At 40.7% G+C, this 24,046-nt stretch overlaps 1 protein-coding gene across 1 annotated transcript; it reads right to left on the bottom strand.

The window, feature by feature from the left end:
- Positions 1–1,540: 1,540 nt before the first annotated feature.
- On the bottom strand, positions 1,541–23,503 carry lman1 (lectin, mannose-binding, 1). The gene is made up of 13 exons (XM_084324672.1): positions 23,275–23,503; positions 21,985–22,139; positions 20,885–20,992; positions 19,878–19,939; positions 19,327–19,426; positions 18,960–19,083; positions 17,568–17,626; positions 16,105–16,237; positions 13,901–14,088; positions 10,097–10,173; positions 3,954–4,116; positions 2,780–2,904; positions 1,541–2,287 (listed from the first exon to the last, which is right to left on the bottom strand). Exons 1-13 carry the CDS (start codon positions 23,480–23,482, stop codon positions 2,251–2,253), a joined length of 1,539 nt encoding a protein of 512 aa, XP_084180798.1. The 5' UTR covers positions 23,483–23,503; the 3' UTR covers positions 1,541–2,250.
- Positions 23,504–24,046: the final 543 nt, after the last annotated feature.

The raw sequence follows: 24,046 nt of genomic DNA, 5'->3' as shown, positions 1-24,046 counted from the left end.
AATATAATATAAAAATGAATTATAATGATTATATAATGTGATATGATATAGCGCACAATACAGTATCATACGTATTTATTATTATTTTTTAATATGCCATTAAAGCTCTTCTTCCCTTCTGTACCTATCAAAAATAGATTTTTTTAGTCTAGATTTGAATTGATTTGTTTTCACAATATTTTAGTTCATCCTGTAGCCCATTCCACAGGAGAGATACACATTATTTTCAGGTTGGTTTTCATCACAGGTTTTTTGAAGTTCAATGGTCCTCTGAGGTTGTATCCCCCCTTTATCCAGAAATTTGCTTCTTACATTATATATTAAGATTCATATTCTTTATTGCCTATATTTATTGTAACGTATAATATAACCAATTAGGGCGTACAGGCCATAATCTGCACCATTGTTTACAGTTTCTCATTTTTATATTCAGATACAATTGTATTGCTTATATTTATGTATTTCTATTACTACCCTGGCCATACCTGTACCTTCCCCCTCCCCCATGCTGCTATGACACCGGAATTTCCCTAAGGGGATCAATGAAGTTGATCTTATAAATGTTATTTATGTGTTGAGATAAAATGACATTGGTCGTCCCTTCCAGAAACTTGACATTTGTACTTCTGGGGGGGCGATCACCACTATTTATGTAATGCAAACACAGTAGAATAGCTGTCTGCACAGCCAACGTGTTTTTAGGTGCAGGAGAAACTGAAGACTGAAGGCAAAACATATCCACACACTGGATTACAGCCATGTCAGCTTGACATCACGAAGAGCGTGTTTGCTTTGTTAAGTCAATCAAGTCGTGGGAGCTGTAATCCAGTGTGTGGACAGTGGACACACTTGGGACCCGGCCAACCCAATCTACTGCCCTGGTTAGTTTATTTTTCCGTGTTGGGCAGCCAGTCAGGGAAGAGAATAATGTACAGTATGTGAGATCCTGTGCTGCTACACAGGAAAGGTCCAGTTGAATTCAAGAGGAGAAATGCGTGAATTATTAAAAATGCAACTAGTTTCTTTTGAAAAATCTAAAATATACCATACCATATAAGGAAATATAGATTTGTTGAAAAGATGAAAACACAAGACCAAAAGGGTGAAACTACCTATACTAGGCTACCCCTATAGATAGCATAATATAATAGTGCTGTATATACACCATATATATATATATATATATATATACATGTATTTATATTTACTGCATACAGTATATATCCATATGTCATACCTACTTATACACCCGCATATAATCCATATAACATGATGGCAATGTACAATAATGCTGTATATATATATATATATATAGTTATTCTTACTGTGTGTGTATATGTCTGTACATACCTGCATATAAACCTTTTTACATATCTGTAGATACTATATCTATATCTGTATATATCCCTTACTAGTTACACTGCTGGCTAGTATGACTTACTAGTGTCTTTATACCTGTAGTATCACTGTACATATTAATACTACAACTCTGTGGGCTACACACATCTGATTAGCACTATTACTCAGCAGTACTAATTGATACATTTTATATCCAGTTTAATCACCTGTACATTGTATAGTACTATTGCACTTATATTACATTTGCACTTGGATGCCAAACCTATTTTCGTTGTACTGTACTTGTGCTGTATAATGACAATACATTTGAATTTAATATAATGTAATCTGATCTAATAAAAATGAGTGCCATGGTAAATACGTATTTCCTCTTTATGGAAACCGCTTGAGAAGAAAAAAAGAACATGCCAGATTCTGTCATGTTTCAGTCATTCAGGACACATACACACATTGAAAACTTGCTCTCTGAGTCGTCATCAACATAGTTCAGCATTAATACAAAATTGCACATATCAAACCACAGTTTCCTTTGTCTCGAGAACTATGTAAATAGACAGAGTGGTGTGCGTTATGGGATGGGACTGTACCACAATTCAGTCGACAATATTCCAAAGATCTGGAATAAAAATACTGTACGGAAAATATTACATCATGTTTGGGAATTCTGGAACAAAATGTCTCACACTTTGCAAACACATTCATACACACCCTGCAACAGTTCAAATTAAAATAAGGCAATTCATAATTATAAAACAAAACAAAAAAAACGTCTCAAACTAAATCTCATTTTTTTCCATGTACAATAATTTACAATTTCAAAACAAATAAATCAAACCAATAATTAGCTAAATGGACAGTCCCTCATTTGTACAGTTTGATTTGATCTTTTCATCAAAAGAACTTCTTAGCTGCTGCTTCTTGTTGACTTCTACATAGGAGGAAACAAAAAGAAAGAAAAACATTACAGTTAAAGAAGTTTATTACCGGTAAATAAAAACTGAAACCATATAATAACCAAGTTCACCAAATTAAAAACAAAAACATGTAAAAGTTGACCAGATAATAACCATATATGAACCAAGTTTACCAGATATAAACCAACAACCAAATCTAAACCAAGTCCACCAGATATAAACCAACAACCATATCTAAACCAAGTTTACCAGATAAAAACCAACAACCATATCTGAACCAAGTTTACCAGATAAAAACCAACAATCATATCTGAACAAAGTTTACCAAATAAAAACCAATAACCATATCCTAAACAAGTTTACCAAATAAAAACCAATAACCATATCTTAAACCAGGTTTACCAAATAAACACCAATAACCACATCCTGAACAAGTTTACCAAATAAACACCAATAACCACATCCTGAACAAGTTTACCAAATAAACACCAATAAGCATATCTTACTTGTACATGATGTAGCAGAAGAACAGGACCGACTGGACGACCACGAAGACGATGAAGTGGACGGTGGACAGACAGGAGGGCATCGCAGGCATCTCAGGACACTTCACAGCCTTCTCACCAGGGTTCTTCATGCAAGATGGACAAGACACAGCAAATCAAATCCTAGTGTTTATTAGGGGTGTGGACATTTCTCGATTCTAAGATGCATCGCGATGCGGACGATTCAGCATTGATGCAGTGACGGAACATAATCGATTATCAAAATATTTTTTTTTATTTTTTATCAATTAAAGCTAGTGCTCTGGTCATGCATAGAAAATACAGCATCAGGCTATTCTAAAAGTATTGATACTAATACCGATACTAATAAAAAAAGAGTATTGAACCATTTTTAACAGCTGGGTATCGAGATACCTTTCTAGTATCTGTATCATGCAACACTAGTAAAGACATTTATGTTGACATTCTGATTTAAGAACTTTCTGAATAAAAGTTAACTTATCTGACTGCTTGTATTAATTGATGAAAAAGTAGCCATGTGCAGTAATATAGATTATAAAATTGAGGATGTAATATATTATTGAGCTGCATCGAGATGCATCGTAGAATCGAATAGAATTGTGGAAGATGCACAGCTCTAGTGTTTATAGCTAGAACACATGATGACCCAGTAGAGCTGGTCACTGCACTGAGGCCTGAATCAATCTTGCCATTTGAAGGCCACCAGTTTTGATAATTCATAGTGTTATTCCTATACCCCCAGGACAGTCCAGTCAGTATTTGTGAACGTGCACTATTCTCTCCTAAAGCTAGAACACAGAGAGAACCCTCACGTTTTGTGATGTCGCCTGGGTATCAAATCTGGGGGCAGCTTCATATACAATGAATGGGCCACAGATTTTGTGGGGCAAATACATGCTTGTGGGAGTTCTTACACCCAAATACGGTAGAGTGGTGCGTGTCCTAGAGCACAGGAGAGACATACAGTATGTGGATTCCTAAAATGGGTGGCATTTCCCTTTAATAAAACAACCAATTGCTGCTTAGATGAAGCTCTTCACCTCTGTCATCAAGATGCGTCTAAGTGCATCGCTGGGAGCTTAATGATAACGAGCTCCCTTACCGTAGCAGTGTGCTGCACCAGGTGCGGATGTTCCATAGTGAGCAGCCTTACCGTAGCAGTGCGCTGCACCAGGTGTTCCACGTCCCTCTTGACCATGTGCAGGTGCTCCTTGATGTCGTTGAAGTGTTGGACGGTCTCATATGTTCCCAAACCCACTGCATTGCCCTGGTGTTGAACTGAACCTATCTGCTTCATGGACTCCAGGAAGGAGGTTCTGTGGAGACCAAAAGATAATGAGTGGTTGAACGTAGTAAAGAGAATCCAAGGAAGAATGAAAGTGTTGGATATTTATCTACAGGCAGCTGAGCGACCTTTAGGAATAAACAGATATTATACAGTAGCTTTATTTAAATATTCAATAGATTTTTGTGGTTCATGAGAGTTCATTTTGATGCACATTTTCTGTGCAGTACTTCTGGTACAGTAAATTGTCTCAGATTAATATTTCAATCCCTATTCACAAGCAGTTACATATATTTAAACTGCATATATAAAAACAGAAATTACCATCTGATAAAAGAGGTCATTGCTAAATGAATCCCCTCTAAAAACATGTTCTTATCACAGATATTAAGTACCGGTAGGCCTTAATATCTACAGAAGAACATTATCTGCAATTCAAAAGAATATATTTATATCACTTGTATTAAAGAAAACGCTTTACAAATCCAACAATAAAACCTACAGGAAAATTGGAAACGATGAATTTGTTTACTGTAACTCTATTGTACAATTATTTTGTGAGTATGGATTACAACACGCTATATGCGGCACAATAATTGTTTTATCTCGGTTATCTTCTTTTCATGATTGCGGGAAGCCAAAATCGTAATTGAAATTGAAACTCGATTTATTGCCCGGCCCTGTGAACCAGTAATAAACCAAACTCATACAATTCTGTCACTTTTGAACTATAAATTGGTCCAGCAACATTCTGAAGACTAACAGTAGTCCACACTTTATGAAAACTTCCACCCTCATTTCGAGTTCAGAATCTTTCTGGTTGAGCTAATGACCCAAAGGCAAGATAGTAAAGATGTTTAAGGTTTTTCATCAAGAGCAACTGGATTATATTCCTGATGAAACTATAACTTCTTAAGAATATGTTATTGCTGGCTGGGAGGGTATTTTCCCTGATCATCTTAAAGACATCTAAGATGATTACACAAATAAAAAAGGGACTTGACAAATGAAAGCAATCGCAGAGACATATTTGGGGGGTGGGGGGGTTGCGACAAGAAAGCAATCGGAGGCGAGCCATGTTTTCACCGTGTATGAGAGATGTATTTAAAAGACTCCTAATCTGAAGGACAATAAGATGTGGCCTTTTCTTGGGACGGCCACATGGCGAGAGGCTGAACGACGGGACATGGAAGACATATGGTATACATACAAAATCGAATTTGTTTCTCAGAAGGGGGGGAAAAAATCTCCCTTTGCGAAAAGTAAGTGAGCATTTTTATTAAACCCTCCGTCTAATCGTCCATCCATCTACAAATGACCTGTTTATGGGCAGAAAGCCCCTGCTCCTCCTCGGATCATTTAGGGAGTCGGAGATGAAACTATGTGTTTAAGAAGAGGGGTGAGGACCAACCGGAGTGTTTAATCTACAAAACAATAATACAGGTCAGTCTCGTGGTAAATGGACTGCATTTATATAGTGCTTTTATCCAAAGCGCTTTACAACTTATGCCTCACATTCACACACCGATGGCAGAGGCGACCATGCAAGGTGCCAACGTGCAACGTGCCAAGTGTCTTGCTCAAGGACACTTCCGATACGCTGCCGGGAGGAGCCATGATCGAACCGGGAACAGTCAAGATTACCAGACGACAGCTCTACCTCCTGTGCCACTGTCGCATTAGATAGACCAGATGCAGGCATGTGCAAGGTTTGAACTTATTCGTTATGTCAATCAGCGCACGACCCCTTACTGTCTTGTCTTCCAATTGCCATAGTGCCGACATGCTTTCTCCAAATTAAATTGTCACAGAAAACGTTGGCCTTTCCCTGCCATCGCTATGGTGTAATTCTGAAGGACAGGTTGCGTGAGACATTGAGAACAAATGTGATGTTCGTAATTGACAGTCTACGTAGGCTATGGGTCAATATTTTAACACAAAAATCGTATATGCAAAATCATTTGTGGATAAATGTGCAGTTGGATTTAGGGCACATAAAACAGCTTGGGTCTTTTATGATACATGAAGCTGGGAGATTACATAAAATAACAATCTTTAATATCTGAGGATTCTGATTAAATCTTTATACAGATGGTGTGTGATCATACATTTATAGCACACTACAAACTAAGGATCAACTCCCCCCCCACCCCCCCCTCCCTCATCTTTCTCTGCCGAAGACTTTGCGATCTTCTTTGAGGAAAAAGTGGAGAACATCCGCAGCTCCTTCTCCCAACCCCCACCCATTCCAAATGCTGAATCGAGAACCTCATCCTTCACTCTGTCATCTTTCTCTCCCATTACAGAAGCAGAGACCCTGACACTGGTAACGTCAAACCGTCCGACTACTTGCCAGCTGGACCAGCTACCCTCCCCACTCCTCCAGACCATAGCACCAGACATCCTCCCATTCCTAACTGCAACCATCAACTCCTCACTCAACTCGGGGGTGGTCCCCACCTCCCTAAAACAAGCCAGAGTCACGCCGCTCATAAAAAAACCAACCCTGAACCCTACTGTCATAGGCAACTACCGTCCTGTCTCTCTTCTCTCCTTCCTTTCTAAAACACTTGAACGTGCTGTATCCAACCAACTTACTACTTATCTCTTACAGAATGACCTCCTAGACCCTAATCAGTCAGGCTTCAGGACTGGTCACTCCACAGAGACAGCCCTCATTGCGGTCACAGAGGCACTTCACTTAGCAAAAGCGAAAGGCCTCTCCTCTGTCCTGATTCTCCTAGATCTATCTGCAGCCTTCGACACAGTCAACCACCAGATCCTCCTTGCGGCCCTCGCAGGAATGGGAGTGGCTGGCTCTGCGCTGACATGGCTGTCATCATACCTCAATGACCGCTCCTACCAAGTGTCATGGAGAGGGACCCTGTCGGCCACCCGCCCCCTGCGGACGGGTGTCCCCCAGGGCTCGGTTTTAGGACCCCTTCTCTTCTCCCTCTACACTAAATCACTGGGTAACATTATCACGTCTCATGGCTTCTCCTACCATTGTTATGCCGACGATACTCAACTCTTCCTCTCCTTCCCTCCCTCAGATATCCACGTCTCTGTGCGGATCTCGGCCTGTCTGTCCGACATCTCAGCCTGGATGACGTCCAACCACCTCAAACTGAACCTAAGCAAAACAGAATTGCTCCACCTGCCGGCCAAATCCTCCCCCCTAACCGACCTTTCAATCACAGTCGAGAATGCAGCTGTGACTGCGTCCCCGACCGCCAAGAACCTTGGTGTTGTCCTCGACGACCAGTTGAACTTCTCTGCTCACATCGCAGCGACGACCAGAACCTGCCGATTCCTCCTGAGCAACGTCAGAAGGATACGCCCCTTCCTGACAAAAGAAGCCACCCAACTCCTCGTCCAATCAACAGTCATCTCCCGCCTCGACTACTGCAATGCACTGCTCGCTGGCCTCCCGGCCACTGCCACTAAGCCTCTTCAACTCATTCAGAACGCAGCGGCCCGCCTGATCTCAAACCTACCGAAGTCGGCCCATGTCACCCCACTTCTTAGGGACCTGCACTGGCTCCCCATTGCTGCACGAATCCGCTTCAAGGCCCTCGACCTAGCATACCGTGCGGCAAAGGGAACCGCTCCCGCCTACCTCCGGTCAATGGTCTCTAACTACACACCCTCAAGACCCCTACGCTCTGCATCTTCTGGCCGCCTCAGACCTACTCCTATCCAAGCTCCGGGAGGGTCATCAAAGAGAAGTCGCCTATTCTCAGTCCTTGCCCCACAATGGTGGAATGAACTACCCACCCCAGTTAGGACAGCCGAATCACGTCCAATCTTTCGCCGTCGACTAAAGACGCACTTCTTCAACCATTATCTAAATTAAAAAAAAAAAAAAAAAAAAAAAAAAAAAAAAAAAAAAAAAAAAAAAAATCTAACCCTAACTAACCGTACTGTCATGCACTTGTCCTAATAAACTAACCTACACTGTAGCACTCAACACTTTGATGAACATTGTTGCTCAGCTGATAGAGTTGTGCCCTTCCTGATGGCTTGTCGTACAGAACTTGTAAGTCGCTTTGGATAAAAGCGTCAGCTAAATGACTAAATGTAAATGTAAATGTAAGGAGAGATTAATTCTTAATTTTTTTATGTAATAAATGATAAATTAGAAGTATTGATGGATCAATTATCCAGGACAATTATTGAATAGTTGATAATGTCAACATGTATAACGCTTCAGTACAACACTTTATTAATTTAGTCATTATTGCTGGACAGGTGTTAAAAAAACAAACATGAAGACAGAACAGCAAGGATTTGATCACATTTCATTCACTAATGCAAGACAAGAAGAGTACTGAAGTAATATTCATTAAATCTGTGTATTGACTGATCTAAATGGCTAAGCCTAAAACCACCGTAGGCAAAACACATGAGCACAAATATGTTATTTCCAGTGGGTAACAAAACAATAGATCATCTAGACATGTTAAAAATCACAATTCCCTAAAGTCTAATCTGGTTTACCCAAAGTACCAACATCTAGTGTTCTTTTGCATCTTTACCATCACGGATCATACGCTCTCTTAAGCTGTATCATATTATTTTAGATCATGCACGATATTCTACAGAATGTCAAGTGAGAGAGGTAAAGAAAGTGTACATTATGGTAAACATGTAAACAGCAGATTAGATGATCGGATATTCTCATACTTATCCTGTCTCAGGAAAAACTAAATCCATATACTGTAGATGTAAATGTTTGGGATCGTATGAGACATTAGAGCTTAAATATAAAGACGTTCTTACTTAAAACCAATATACGGCGTGACTTTTCTGCTCTTATGGAAAGTTAAGACCGTATACAGCAGGCTACAGTTAAACATATATATCTGCACATTCAATCCACCTGTGAGGAAGGTTATTCTTTGGTATCAGAGGGCTTGTCTTTTTCAGTACCACGTTTAAAAAAATCATTCAGTCATTATCATTTATTTTCTTATGTCAATACCACTAGCAGAGACAATAAAATCCATGTTGTGTTAAGGGCGATAAGATCACTATGCCACCTCTAGGCAGCTCGTGTGCACGTGTGGTGTGATGTGTGTGCGTGTGTGTTTGCATGGTAGTCTTAAAAGGAACACGCAAACATGATGGTCACTATGAATTGAAAATGGGGGACCCTGATGTAAACAAGACAAACGTCTTTCTCGGGTCTGCATCCCCTTAACAATTGTGTGTATTGAGCCGTACTGTATTGTACCCATTCTGCAATCTGTTAAAGGTTAACGGTTTCATTCATTCATGGAAAATTAGCTTACCATCTCCTCCAGAGTCAGACAAGAAGATAGATATCAATTTCCTCTCTGTGCGTTCAGTAGAAAGCTATCCAGCTGCAAGCTAGCATGGTTCAGCACAATGAACGGAAGCAAAGTGGCTAGCCTAGCTTAAAACCCCGGGACAGGTGTTAAATTGGCTAACTGCTTCCCACCCGCTTCCATTCCTTTGTGCTAAGCTAAGCTATATTGCAGCTTGATTGAATTTATTTGATAATTCATAAAAAATACATATAAAACTGCCCAGCAGGAATACATACATAATTTTTTTTTAAATCATCGAGGTTAAAAACACAATAAAGCCAAAAGGCTTATTTCCATTGTGACCTCTGGGTTCCTACTGAACGCACAGAGAGGAAATCGGTATCCATCTTGGCTGGAGATGGATACCGACCCTGGAGAAGACGGCAACAAGCGAATTCCCCATAATGGTGGCGCATTCCTTTAAAGGTATCACACTGGGAAGGTGAGGGATTTCACAGGAAGCCGTCACCGCAGCTGGATTATCAGGTCAGTAAACACCTGGGATGTTCTGGGGACGTTGCAGCGTGAGATTAAATATGATTTGAAAGCCTGGATTTCAATTGTTTTCCTGGAGTATCACAGATCTTGTTTCATATGTGGTACAAAACAGCTTTTTTTTTTTTTTTTTTTTTAAGTATGACAAAAGGTTAATAACAATAACAAGTTACTGTTACTTACTTCAACTCATTCAGGTTTCTGAGGACGTCCTGTTGGGTAGCGAGGATGGAGCCCAACTGCAGACTGGCACCCTCAGGCTAGAAGAGAAATATAACATGGATGACGTAACATGGATTGCCAATCATTTTACATTTGAAATAATTGCCATAAAGAACTAGTTATTATGTTGAATTGAAGGAAATTGCAAGACCACTGTATCAGCTAAACAAATGTCCAAACTCCTGGGTATCAACGTTTCAAACATGGGCAATAGTGAAAGTGAAACCCTACCCATCTTTAATGCAAGTCTAATAATGTAAACCTATTGTCCTTGTGAATACCGTCACAGTCAGGCAAACTAACTGTTGAGAGTAGGGATATCCCGGTCAATTTTTTTTGCTCCCGATCAGATCCCGATCATGTGATTTTGAGTATCTACTGATACCGATCTTTCCCGATCCGATAATTTTTTTTTAATATATATATATATATATTTTTTTTTTATCCCAATTTCTCACATTACATTCACCCTGAATGTTGACGTTATCCAGGTGAAAAGTTAACTTCATTCAAGCGAGGCATTGCAATCCTTGACATAAATCATTTGATGTATAATTAAATCAAAGGAAATGCGTTTGGGTCTGAGAGTGTGGCTGGTGTGCCGTTCTGCAGCTGGATGCTATTGGTTTGTTTTGGCAAAATTCTTCTGCTCTGTGTGACAATAAATAAATGAATGATATGCAATTTAAAACCAAAACTAATGCCTCAGTATGAGTCTAAGACGTGAACATGGTCGTCTTAACTCGCCATGCGTTGAGTGCCAATGACGAGTTGTCGTTATTTCTTTTATTAGCAATATCCATAAATGTTTCATCCATCCAGCCGGACATTATCATTGGGAATGGCTCTGAGCTCGAAAAGGGCAAATACCACCGCCTATCGTCTCCCGGATGGTAATGCACATCATTGGATTGGATTGGGTGGCCATGTGCATCAGAAGAAAAGTACGGTCCAGGGTTTTCCCATCTCTGGCAAGCAGTGTCGTGTTACCAGATGGACTGAGGACCCTCAGAGCAGCGTTGATTATGTGTTTCGGACTATAATGTTGGATCAATAAACGTGATCAATATTTGGAATGGCGATCAGGAAGTGGATTAATCTTTTTGCAGAACATCTGATGTGAGGTAAGGACTCTATTTTACCAGTATTGGGTTAATCAGATGTTTTTTTCATAGCGATCACAACGTGTGTGTGTGTGTGTGTGTGTGTGCGTGTATGACGTTAGCGCTGACCAGGTCATGGATAATAGATTTTTCAGCCCGCTTCTCTAGCGTGCATAAGTACACATATACTGTACTATCGATAATCTAGCGTTTATTTGAAAACGATTCATAAATCAGCCGAAAAATACAGCGTGTTTATTGCGGAATTTCTCTGAAATTACTAGAACTCTCCGAAACTATACTCGTATTCAAGACGGTATAAAACGGAAATGTACCAATGAAAAAACAATCTGTTTCGTACATGTTGACTGCAAGCAAGTCATTGATAAGCGAGGGGTGTTTTAGACCCATAGCCATAATTTAAGATATAGTTTAAGCGTTCGCAAATATCCCCGATCTCCCATTGACTAAAGCGCTGGCACTCAAGGGGTTATCTGGGCAAAGGGGCGTGGCACCCAATGTGTTAAAAGCTGCAATATATATATACGTAATAGATGCATACGATTTTTGAGAAAGTGTTTATGTTTTTTAAGGATATCCAATACAATACACTGTTTTTGGACTATATTACTATAACATTGTTTCGTCTTCTTCTGCCATTGGAGTCTATGCATGCAGAGTTCAAAGTACCCCATGGTTTAAATAAATTATTATTATTTTTAGATAGCAGAATGCAAGTTACACTTTTGGTCTCCTGCACAATTTCACAGATTTTAGAGTGGGGAGAGCTGCATTTTGGAAAGATGTCACATTTTCTAAACTGCCATTACTCTTCCAATTTTCACAACTCATATACATAGTAAAATGCACGCAACTTTTTTTTTCCTTTTCTCCATTGAATTCCTTGGCTCAAGCCAAATTCACCTCATTCACGTCATTTTCCTGTGAAAAATGCTACTCCTACAAATTTTCACCAATCTGCATGTAACTTGGTACACATAATCTGTAGACCAATGTCTGCAAAGGTTTGCCTGCTTGGCCCCCACATCCCTGCTTGCAGGTATATATATATATTAAGGCTGTCAAAGTTAACGCGGTATTAACGCGTTATCGCCCGATTCTATTAACACCACTATTTTTTTTAACTCACGATTAACTAACAAAAAAATATATATATATTTTTTAAACTTTTTTTTATTTTTATTTTTTTTACTAGACTTCACTCAGGTGTATTATTGATGCTCTCATTGATACTATGTTTGTTTCTGAAGTGTGTGTGTGTGTGTGTGTGTGTGTGTGTGTGTGTGTGTGTGTGTGTGTGTGTGTGTGTGTGTGTGTGAGAGATATAGAGAGAGAGGGGGGTGAGAGAGGTGAGGAAGGGGCAAGAGAGAAAGAGAGCTGGGAGTGTGTGTGTGTGTGTGAGAGAGAGAGAGAGGGGGTGTGTGTGATTACTCAGCCCTTGTGTGGGTGAATGTAACAAGTTCCTAACGTTTTCTTTCCCCTATTATTTCATGCACACTTTATTCATTGTTTTAAATTATTATTTTCTTTTAAGTTATTTTGTGCATCACTCTGTTTTGAATTTGATGCAAATTTGCAATGCATGAGGGTCATCCTTTTGTGTTAAATGGCTGCATAAAGCAAGCATTTGTTGACACTTGTACATTGTCAATGCACTTTACCATTACCTTTGCACTCTGGTTAGATGCCAACTATTATTTTCGTTGCACTGTACTTGCGCAGTATGACGACAATACATTTTTATCTAATCCAATATATCCTCAGTCCCACGAGTTCGCACTGAGTTTGGGAAGAGGGCTTTTGTGTACTCTGCTCCGTTTACCTGGAATGGACTTAAAAAGTCTCTTAAACTCCAGGCTTTTATTACTTTGCACAGTTTTAAAACACTAATTACTGACCTTTTAATGACCGATATGGTACCGGTGTGAAAATGCTTCTCAGGTTAAGCATTAGCTCTCCCGGGCTGCTGCTTGCTCTTTTTTTTTTATCTTTTTGTCCTTAGTCTATGTTCATTTACTGTTCTGTATGGTTGTTTGTTGTTGTTTTATGTCAGGTGTTGCTCGAAAAAGAGCTATTTGAGCTCAAGCTTCTTACCTGGTGAAATAAAGGTTAAATAATAGGGATTTCCCGATCACATCTTTTTGCTCCCGATCCGATCCCGATCATGTGATTTTGAGTATCTACTGATACCGATACGTATATATTTTTTTTTATCCCAATTTCTCACATTACATTCACCCTGAATGTTGACGTTATCCAGGTGAAAAGTTAACTTCATTCAAGCGAGGCATTGCAATCCTTGACATAAATCATTTGATGTATAATTAAATCAAAGGAAATGCGTTTGTTTTGGCAAAATTCTTCTGCTCTGTGTGACAATAAATAAATGAATGATGATATGCAATTTAAAACCAAAACTAAGGCCTCAGTATGAGTTTAAGACGTGAACATGGTCATGTTTGTTGAATAAAAAAAAAAAAAAAAAAAAATCCCGATCTTCGGAAAATCACGTGATCGGATCGGGACATCCCTAAATAATAATAAATAATAATATGAAAATATATATATTGCCAGTGCAGTTGCAGTGCTCTTGCCCACCCCTATCCCAGTGATCACATGTCTGGATGTGTCCGGACGCTACCTGTCCCGACTCAGCCTGCGCTCCCTTCTTGGAGACCTCGTCCGTGATGACCGAGACGTAGCGCCGCTGCTCGTCCAGGATCATAGCCAGCTGCCGGTGGAGCTGCTTGATCTCCAGGTGGATCCGGTTCTGGCCTTCAAACACCTGGCGGATCTCCCGGTCGCTCACGCTCTCATACATGTCCTCGACTGGAGTCAAAAGTACACACAAGAGGACGTGAATTAGTAGACTTTTTATTTTAAAGCAAGACACTCCTCACCAGGTCCTCAAGCCACATAGGCACTGACGCAACTTTCTCACTGCTGATACCAAGTCCAAGTGCCAAGTACCAGCTGATACTGAATAACGATCCGATTACCGGTAGTTGTTTTTACTAGGGATGTTCGATATTGGCTTTTTTACCGATACCGATATACCGATATTGTCCAACTCTTAATTTCCGATACCGATATATGCAGGGTTTCCCCCCCCCCAAAAAATTTAATAATTTCAGGTAATTAACATTACATATCTCTTGTTGTGGAATTAACACAACATTATGCATACTTTTGACAATAAATAAAATCAGAATTTGTTCTTACTTGCTTGCCTGGGTAAATAAAGGTTATAGAAATGTAAACGGATACTGATATTTTCCGATATCACATTTTAATGCCGATATCGGCCGATAATATCGGTAGGCCGATAATATCGGACATCCCTAGTTTTTACTCAAAAAGCATTGGTTTGGGGTCACTGGTGTAGACTACCACATGCTGCCCTACTGTCAGTCTGGGGAGGGTGTAGACTACCACATGCTGCCCTACTGTCAGTCTGGGGAGGGTGTAGACTATCACATGCTGCCCTACTGTCGGTCTGGGGAGGGTGTAGACTACCACATGCTGCCCTACTGTCAGTCTGGGGAGGGTGTAGACTACCACATGCTGCCCTACTGTCGGTCTGGGGAGGGTGTAGACTACCACATGCTGCCCTACTGTCAGTCTGGGGAGGGTGTAGACTACCACATGCTGCCCTACTGTCAGTCTGGGGAGGGTGTAGACTACAACATGCTGCCCTACTGTCAGTCTGGGGAGGGTGTAGACTACCACATGCTGCCGTACTGTCAGTCTGGGGAGGGTGTAGACTACCACATGCTGCCCTACTGTCGGTCTGGGGAGGGTGTAGACTACCACATGCTGCCCTACTGTCGGTCTGGGGAGGGTGTAGACTACCACATGCTGCCCTACTGTTGGTCTGGGGAGGGTGTAGACTACCACATGCTGCCCTACTGTCGGTCTGGGGAGGGTGTAGACTACCACATGCTGCCCTACTGTCGGTCTGGGGAGGGTGTAGACTATCACATGCTGCCCTACTGTCGGTCTGGGGAGGGTGTAGACTACCACATGGTGCCCTACTGTCAGTCTGGGGAGGGTGTAGACTATCACATGCTGCCCTACTGTCGGTCTGGGGAGGGTGTAGACTACCACATGGTGCCCTACTGTCGGTCTGGGGAGGGTGTGTAGACTATCACATGCTGCCCTACTGTCGGTCTGGGGAGGGTGTAGACTATCACATGCTGCCCTACTGTTGGTCTGGGGAGGGTGTAGACTACCACAGCCAATTATTTTCACCTGACAAAACTGTTACAAGATGTTACAAAAGGTGCTTTAAAATACCATTTAACTGCTGTTTTGTAGGAGTAAACACAGGTGTATTAACCAATATCCCCCTCACAATACACATGCACACACCCACGCACATAGAGACACAGACGCATACTCATACATGTCACACACTCACATTTTCTGCTTTTATTTTGATATTGACTACTTTTCTGTAGTCCTTATTCTCTGCATGTTAATATTGTGTTCTCTATAACATTGTGAAATATTAACATTATTTAGGTGGAGGCTTCAAATAAGCCCACTGGGTTTTCAACCTCTCCCTGCACTTTATATCATTTGTAATCTTGTCATTTTTGTGTACTTTTAAAATAGTACAAAGAATATATATATATTTTTTATAAAACAATAGAAAAATCTCTCATAGGAGTGGAGCCCACGATAGAATCACATGACTGGACTACAATCACAATAACTGCCACCAGTCGAAACAGTGGACCTGAACTTGATAGAAAATACGAGACAAAACGAGATGTGGATATTTCGAGGGATCGTGCTGGCCGTGTTTTCCCAAACGTACTGGGGTGTGTTTGTTTTACTGACTTGGTTGTCCCTGGACGTCCGGGTGCTCCTTCTGGAACTCCTCTTTCTTCTTGTCCAGATCCTGCTGGAAGTTCTCAAATTCCTCCTGGTACTTGTCTTTCTCCTCTTTAGGCATCTCAGCTTCAGGAGGAGGCTTGAGGGAGAGACACACAAAGAAGCACTCAGTCTGAACTCACTTGAGGCCCTGCTTAGGCTATATTGTGCGCACACACACACTCTCTCTCATACATATACACATTCTCTTTCTCTCATTCATACACATATTCTCCCTCTCATACACTCTTTTTTTCTCATTCATACACACACACACATATTCTCTCATACACACACACATTATTTCTCTCATACACACACTCTCTCATACACACATGCTCTCATTCTCTCATTCATACACACACACATTCTCTCGTATATACACACACTCTTTCCCTCATATACACACCCATTCTCTTTCTCTCATATACACACACTCTCTCTCATATACACACACACACTCACTTTCTCTCATACACACACATTCTCACTTTCTCTCATATACACACATTCTCTCTTTCTCTCATATACACAGACACACATTCTCTCTCTCTCATACACAGTCTCTTTCTCTCATATACACACTCTCTTTCCCTCATACACACATTCTCTCTTTCTCTCATACGCACACGCTCTCTCTCTCTCATACACACACATTCTCTCTTTCTCTCATACACACATTCTCTCTTTCTCTCATATACACACTCTCTTTCCCTCATACACACATTCTCTCTTTCTCTCATACACACATTCTCTCTTTCTCTCATACACACATTCTCTCATATACACACCCACATTCTCTTTCTCTCATACACCCACATTCTCTTTCTCTCATACACACACACTCTCTTTCTCTCATACACACCCACATTCTCTTTCTCTCATATACACACATTTTCTCTTTCTCTCATACACACACATATATGCTGACCTGCATATTCCAAGGTTCAAAACTAATATGGGCAAATGTTCTTTTAAATTCTGGGGAGCCACAAATTGGAATTTGCTACCTTCACAGCTAAAATGCATCAGTATCCGGCACAATTTTAAGAAAAAAGTTAAATCATGGCTACTCAACTAGATTTAAAAATGCATGAAAATGGTGTCCGATACATTGTTGCCTGTGGCTACGTTTGTACTGCATTTAAAATTTTCATGTCTATGTAGTTTGTCAAATAGTTATTTATGGTCATGTTTTGTATTGCTTGTCTGTCTGAGACCAAGGACCACAATGGAAATAAGTCTCGACTTTTTTGTGTAGCATCCTTGACGTTTTTCTGGAATCTTATATATTTTTTTAAATGTCTAATCAAATAAAACACACACACACACACAGCTGTTGAGAAGAAATTGAGTACCAAGTCCAATTTCAGTGTGATTTTTGTCTAAACTGGATTGGGGAGGGGATTATTAGGGAGGAGGGTAGTTACCAGTTGCTGGCCTGGCTCTGTTAGTCTGAACAATAAGAAGGACAGAACATCATGGTCATCTGATGGGAAGAAGACAAATGTTACATTAGATAGAGGGGAGACCGATACAGCTATTTCTACCGACATCAACATTTGGACGTTAAAAGTCTGAGTGTAAACCGTGCAAATTGTAGTTTCGTAACAGATTGCTTGAGCTTGAAAACGTTCAAGATATTTTAAACTAGAAATGTGTAAGACATCCGTTTCAACTGAAACACATGTAACCTGGTGCGCTAGGTGATCAAAGAGGGGTTAACGGGGAACAATGGCCATTTTCCTTAAATGTATATTGTTTAGGTAATACAACATGTTATATTATTATTACAACATGGCAGCCTGCACATTCATTGAGAACGTGCTTCCAAACCTTTTGGGGGAAGAGAGTCAAAGTAATCTCGCCAGGCAGCTCAACTAAGGAAACTATGAAAGAACTAAAGGGTCATTACGTCACTGTGTAGCGTGTGGAAACGTTCAGTTTGGCAGACATTGAGTTGAATGTGAGCTCAGCACCAGTTCCCTTTACTGCACGGTTGCAGCTTGATACACATTGCAGTGACTCTCAATGGCAAAATATTGCGACCAATATCACCATTGCTACTCCCACTCAAACCTCAAGCATGACTTCTAAATTTGACAAATTCATTCTGCACTCTATTAATTTGCTCGTTGAGCTGCCTGGTGACATTCCGGTGATGACTCTCTCCCTGCAAGGTTTTGAAGCGTGTTCTCTGTGAATGTAGGATTTTGTCCTACTGTACTAATATAATAATAATAATAATAATCGACCTGCCTACCTGATACTATAGTCTACCCATACTGTATATACTTGCATATAGCCCATATAACTCTGTATGATAGCGTGTACAATAACGCTGTATATACTGTATATATTTATTCTTATATATATCCACATCTGTTTATACAAGTTCAAGTTCAAGTTCTTACATACCTGCATATAATCTTTTTACATATCCACAGTCTAGGTAATTAATGGGAAACACTGGATACTATATCTATATCTGTTATCCCTTACCTAATCTTCCTAGTTATGCTGCTGGCCAGTATGACTTACTACAATAGTGTCTTTATACCTTACTGTCACATTTGCACTCTGGTTGGATGCCAAACTTCTTTTCGTTGTACTGTACTTGTGTGCGAATCTAATCTAATACATTTTCAGAAAATGGCTGTTCTCCTTTAAAAGGACCTCCAATCCATATTTATTAAGTACGGGAGTAGTATGTTAGGGAGGTAGCTTACAGGTGGTTGTCATTACTTCAAGTGTTTTTAAGTAGACATAGACATTTAGTTTTTGGGGGGGTAATGTCAGCACACGCAGCAGAGGCGGGGTACCTGCCAGGCCACCAGTAGCAGCTGAAATGCCGAAGAAGCCGTTCTTGGGAATGACCATGTTGTCCACCTTCGTGCAGAACTCGTAGTCGTCTTTGTCTGGCGTGAAACCGTTGTTGATAAACACCTGAACAGAGAAAGAAGATACAGAATTTCAGGAACTGGTACCAGTACCGGTTCAAATGTGGTACCCAACCCCTACCTTCCACATTATGAAGCGGCTCAGTTCACACTTCACAATTTTTCAGTGTGCTCTTTCTACTAGTCACACAAACAACGTGTCTAGTGCAAAAACAACTGCCAGATACATGTGCTGTATGTGCTATGTATGTGATGCATACATTTTTGGTTTTTGTTTTTAGTTTCCTACCGTCAATGTCGTCATGTAGTATGTTATCTTGGCTCTGACGGGATACGGTTTATTCCTGAAGTCTCTTAAGCATGTTCCCAGGGCTTGTGTTGACCCATCGCTGGGGGACCAAAGAAAAGCAATTTGTCAGACAAATATACACATGAAAGACAGACATCATTATTATTATTATTATTAATAGGGTGCAAAGAAATCACTAACGCTTCAACACATCACTCTGAAGAAGACACTGTTGTGTTGAAATATTTATTATATTTCTAAATCCGTGTGCTCCAGTACCTTCCTTTTTGACAAATACATGTCATTTTGTGCCTTTTAATAAACACCTCTTTAGTGACACGAAATAACACCGAATTCTAAGACATACTCGGATATGGCATATAAAAGTGATTTAAAGCTTTCACTGGCATGGGGGGGGGGGGGGTTAAGGATTAAAAGAGGATTATCGACTCGCCAACTAAATATAATCATATTTCCAAATCTGCTTTATGTTGTTAGAATTTGGGTTGGCGATGACGTCATAGTGCACAGCGGAGGAATTGTTTACTTACTTTTGGTGGTCGTAAACAAGGTTGCCATTGTTTCCCACGACGATGATAGCCGGGTTATTTTTCTGGAACAAAGTCGAGAAAACAAGGACACCCGTTAATCCGGAGTTTATCTCGTCTCAACGTCAGAAGTGTATTTGCTACTTTTAATCCACATTATGAATCTCATACCTGTACGACAACAAAAACATGTTTTCATCCCGAAAAAGTGATGCAAGTACAGCATCATCGAAACTGTAGCTTAGAAGAGCATCGTCGTGTTTTTAAGATCACCGTCATCCGCACGTAGAAGGAAGCACAGTAGGCCTCTGTGCCAAAGCATCAGGCTGGTTTCACATTGTTCAAATTATTGTTCAAATTATTGACCATTAGACTTTTACTGGCGAGAGTAGACAAAAGATGAAACACTGCCATTTGATACAGTTGTAGGCACAAATTAATAGAAGTGGATACAGACCAGTTAGCCTAGCCGTTGGCCAAAAACAGCCCTCCTAAGCTAGTGGTCCGTATCCACTCCCATTAATTTATGCTAAACTAGGCTAGCTTGCAACTGGATAGCTTTCTACTAAACATGGAGAGGAAATTGGTATCCATCTTCTTGACCGACTCTGGAGAAGAAATTGTTTCCCATAATGTTGGCGTGTTCCTTTAAATCATGTTTTTTTTTCTGATTATAATCAGTGGTCATATGAAACCACCGTAGCACCTGGTACTACTGGGAGTCCGGGACCATGACGGTTATGATTTTGATTGCGGTTATCAACAGTCATCTGGTTATAAAATAATTGGTCATTTGTACTGGCAAAGCCAAAATACCAATATCTTAATATACTGTGAAAAACAGGGAAAAATGCTGCGACATGGCATTTTGCCCGTATTGTCCAACTGTATGTAGCTTATAATACCCCATGAAAGTCCAGGAAACACTGGAATTATTATGGATATTGTTGAGTAGAACATGGAACCTCATTGACATCAGATCTGGGAGGAGGTGTGGATGAAGAACTGACCTTCCCATCGTTATCAAAGGAGTCAAAGAAGATTCCAAGTCCATTCCAGCTGTCAGCGGAACCGTAGACGGGACCGTCGAGGCCCTGTGCGGCCGTGAACCACATAGCCTGTGTTAGAGCAGAGGAAAAAGGCTTCGATTATTGACAGTAATCAATTGATCATCCAAAAAACTGGATTCTGCAAGACTTTGTGAGGGGGGGGGGTGCATGTACTGTAACTGTCAACTCAAGCGTGTATTAGATTAGATTCAAATGTATTGTCATTATACGGCACAACGAAAATAAGTTTGGGATCCAAACGGAGTGCAAATCTAACAGTAAAGTGCTATAGTAATATAAAATGTATACAGGTGATTAAACTGGGCATAAAATATATAAATTGGTACTAGTGAGTAATAGTGCTAATCAGATGTATGTACAGAGTTGTAGTGTTAATATGTACAGTGATACAGGTATGAAGACATTACTAGTAAGTGAGTCGTACTGGCCAGCCGCCTAACTAGTAAGAGTAGGTACGGGATATGTACAGAATGATATACATATAGTATAGAGATATGTAAAGAGGATTAAATGCAGGTATGTACAGACAGATGTGGATATATATAGACAACTGTTTTAAGATAACCTTTAACCTTCACATTGGGATATGGAAATATGTATTGGTTTATTTATATACAGGAGAGTAAGTACATAGCCATTCAGACTAGTGTACATTATGTACACAGGAGGGCATAGGAGAAGGTTGAGGCCAGGGCATTTCTCAATAAATCAATCAATCAACCAAGTGCAACACTGACTGGACATGGCGTAACACATCTTTCAATAAGCATATTTGATTTGTAGAAACTCATTAGCGTTGTCTTTTATATGCCGTGTGATTTTATTTGCTTATTACTGTATGTACACTCGACATGACTGTAAATGAAGGAACCCTCGGTTGCCTTTCGAGTTTAAATAAAGGTTTGAAATTAAATTAAATTAAATTAATGGGAGTTTGGTTCTGTATATTCATGTAGTATATTTGGAACATTGCACTTCATTGGCACAGCCCTACTGTCTGTGGCCTCAGTCCACCTCGCTGTGGCGTCTCCTCTCCTTACCAGGCCGTCCGCTCCCATTCTCCCGCGGCCAGACACTCTGAAGGTCACCTCAGCCTCCCAGTGATCGAAGCTGACCATGTTCTTAGTCCACACAGAGCCCCTCTGGCTCCTGAGGGAGGGCGTGATGCGCACCTGGTCCGCACTGGGAATAGCATCTGGGATGGACAGGGGGAGAGGAGAGAGGAGAGGAGAGGAGAGGAGAGGAGAGGAGAGGAGAGGAGAGGAGAGGAGAGGAGAGGAGGAGAGGAGAGGAGAGAAGAGAAGAGGAGAGAAGAGAAGAGAAGAGATTGTGAGCAGCATTGCGGGGGGGGTGCTAAGAACCAGCTTAGTTTAGACTGAAGACTCTAGAAGACACTGCGAGAGTGGCTCAAGGGGTAGAGTGGGCGTCTGGTAATCTGAAGGTTCCCGGTTCATTTCCGGCTTCTCCCGGCAGCGTGTCGAAGTGTCCTTGAGCAAGACACTTAACCCCTAACTGCTCCCGATGAGCAGGTTGGAACCTTGCACGGTCGCCTCCACTGTCGGTGTGTGAATGAATGGGTGAATGAGAGGCATAAATTGCTAAACGCTTTGGATAAAAGTGCTACATGAATGCAGTCCATTTACTGCCAGACGTGTGAGCTATCTTGCTGTATTTCTGATAACAGCCTATTGTAGCAGTGCGATAACATGAAACCTCTAATCTGCTTCAACTGTAAGCTTTACACTTGTCTGTGAAACTGATTTGTCCACCATTCCAGTGACTTGTAACTTGGAGGGTGATATGTTGATTCAGAACAATGGAATGCAGCACAATAATAGAGCTGGCCTGAAACGGGTTGCTTTTTTTGTGATATGAAAATCCATGTCAGCAGCATGTACTCTGTGTTGCAATAATCCAAAGGCCTGAACTTGGAAGATAGAGTAAAAAAGATCAATACAGTAGGCGACCATGTCTGCTGAGAGAGTAGTCAGTTATCCATGCAAATTATATGCTGTTGTCTTCCACGTTATTATGGTAACGTTAGCAGGCTTAGGATAGGATCTTTATCAGGTTAGATATTTTGAGAATCTACAATGTAAACTCTTGAGTCTTGCTCTCTGATATGTCAGCAGCAGCATCGGTGACTGAGAGCTGACATGTCGGCATCACATCGCTGCCACAAACTTCTTGCAAAGCAAATTACGATTCCATGCCCATGACTTGTGTGACGGCAGCGCATTTTTGCACTACATAATCATAATGCATTCGCCATCTAATAATAGAGTAGTGGCTTCATTGGTGACCAGACCATCAGCTTGCTCCAAACTTACTTCCAGTGTGCATCCAGAAGGGAATGCTGCCGTCGGGATGAGCCAGGTGCGGTCCTTTAAAACTGTATTTGTATTCAAACCGGCGGTGAGGGGTCTCTTCGCCTGCGGGTATGGCGGCATTGCAGTGATTAACTATGAACGTTAACGTTAATAATATCAACGTACAAGAAGCATCAATAGCCAGGCGCTTTCCTATGGACACCGCCATGTTTCGGTATCACTGCTGACGTAGCGCTCAGTCCGCGGGCGTGACGCGGCGGCTGTAGGGCCAACAGGGCGCTCTCTCATTGGACGAGCTTTTTGTTCCTACGTCACAGCTGAGAGGTTGAGACTGTCTGGGTTTACTTGAGGATAATAATTATGAGGGGCCGTTAAGGCCATATAAACATAGATAATAATAATAAGTGACATGTGCACTGACCACAGCACAGACAGACTCATACCAAATCTTGCATTACGTTAATTGTGGTTATCTTATGACTGTTAGCTTATCATTTTACATATCTGTAGTCGATACTGTAGTGTCTATTCAAGGACTCATCGATGCAGTTTGTTGTTTCTCACTTCATGTTTATTCAACTTTCAGATAGGTATACTATATCTATATCTGTAGTACATATCCATTACTGTTACTAGTTACGCTGCTGGCTAGTATGACTGTACTACCAAAGTGTCTTTATACCTGTATGACTGTACAGTACATATTAAATAATACAACTCTGTACATATATCTGATTAGAACTATTACTCAGTTGTACTAGTTTATATATTT

The sequence above is a fragment of the Notolepis coatsorum genome (genome assembly GCF_963971535.1).
Source record: "Notolepis coatsorum genome assembly, chromosome: 11".
Taxonomy (NCBI): Eukaryota; Metazoa; Chordata; class Actinopteri; order Aulopiformes; family Paralepididae; genus Notolepis; species Notolepis coatsorum.
The sequence above is the reverse complement of the archived record's forward strand: the minus strand, read 5'-3'. Positions and strand labels throughout refer to the sequence as shown.

Excerpts from the sequence above, each read along its gene's own strand:
- lman1 (XM_084324672.1), bottom strand. The coding sequence starts at position 23,482 with ATGGCGGTGTCCATAGGAAAGCGCCTGGCTATTGATGCTTCTTGTACG. Across the intron at positions 22,140-23,274 it reads CTTCTGGATGCACACTGGAA|ATGCTATTCCCAGTGCGGAC; the intron begins GTAAGTTTGGAG and ends TGTCCATCCCAG. Across the intron at positions 19,084-19,326 it reads ACTACATGACGACATTGACG|GTGTTTATCAACAACGGTTT; the intron begins GTAGGAAACTAA and ends TTCTCTGTTCAG.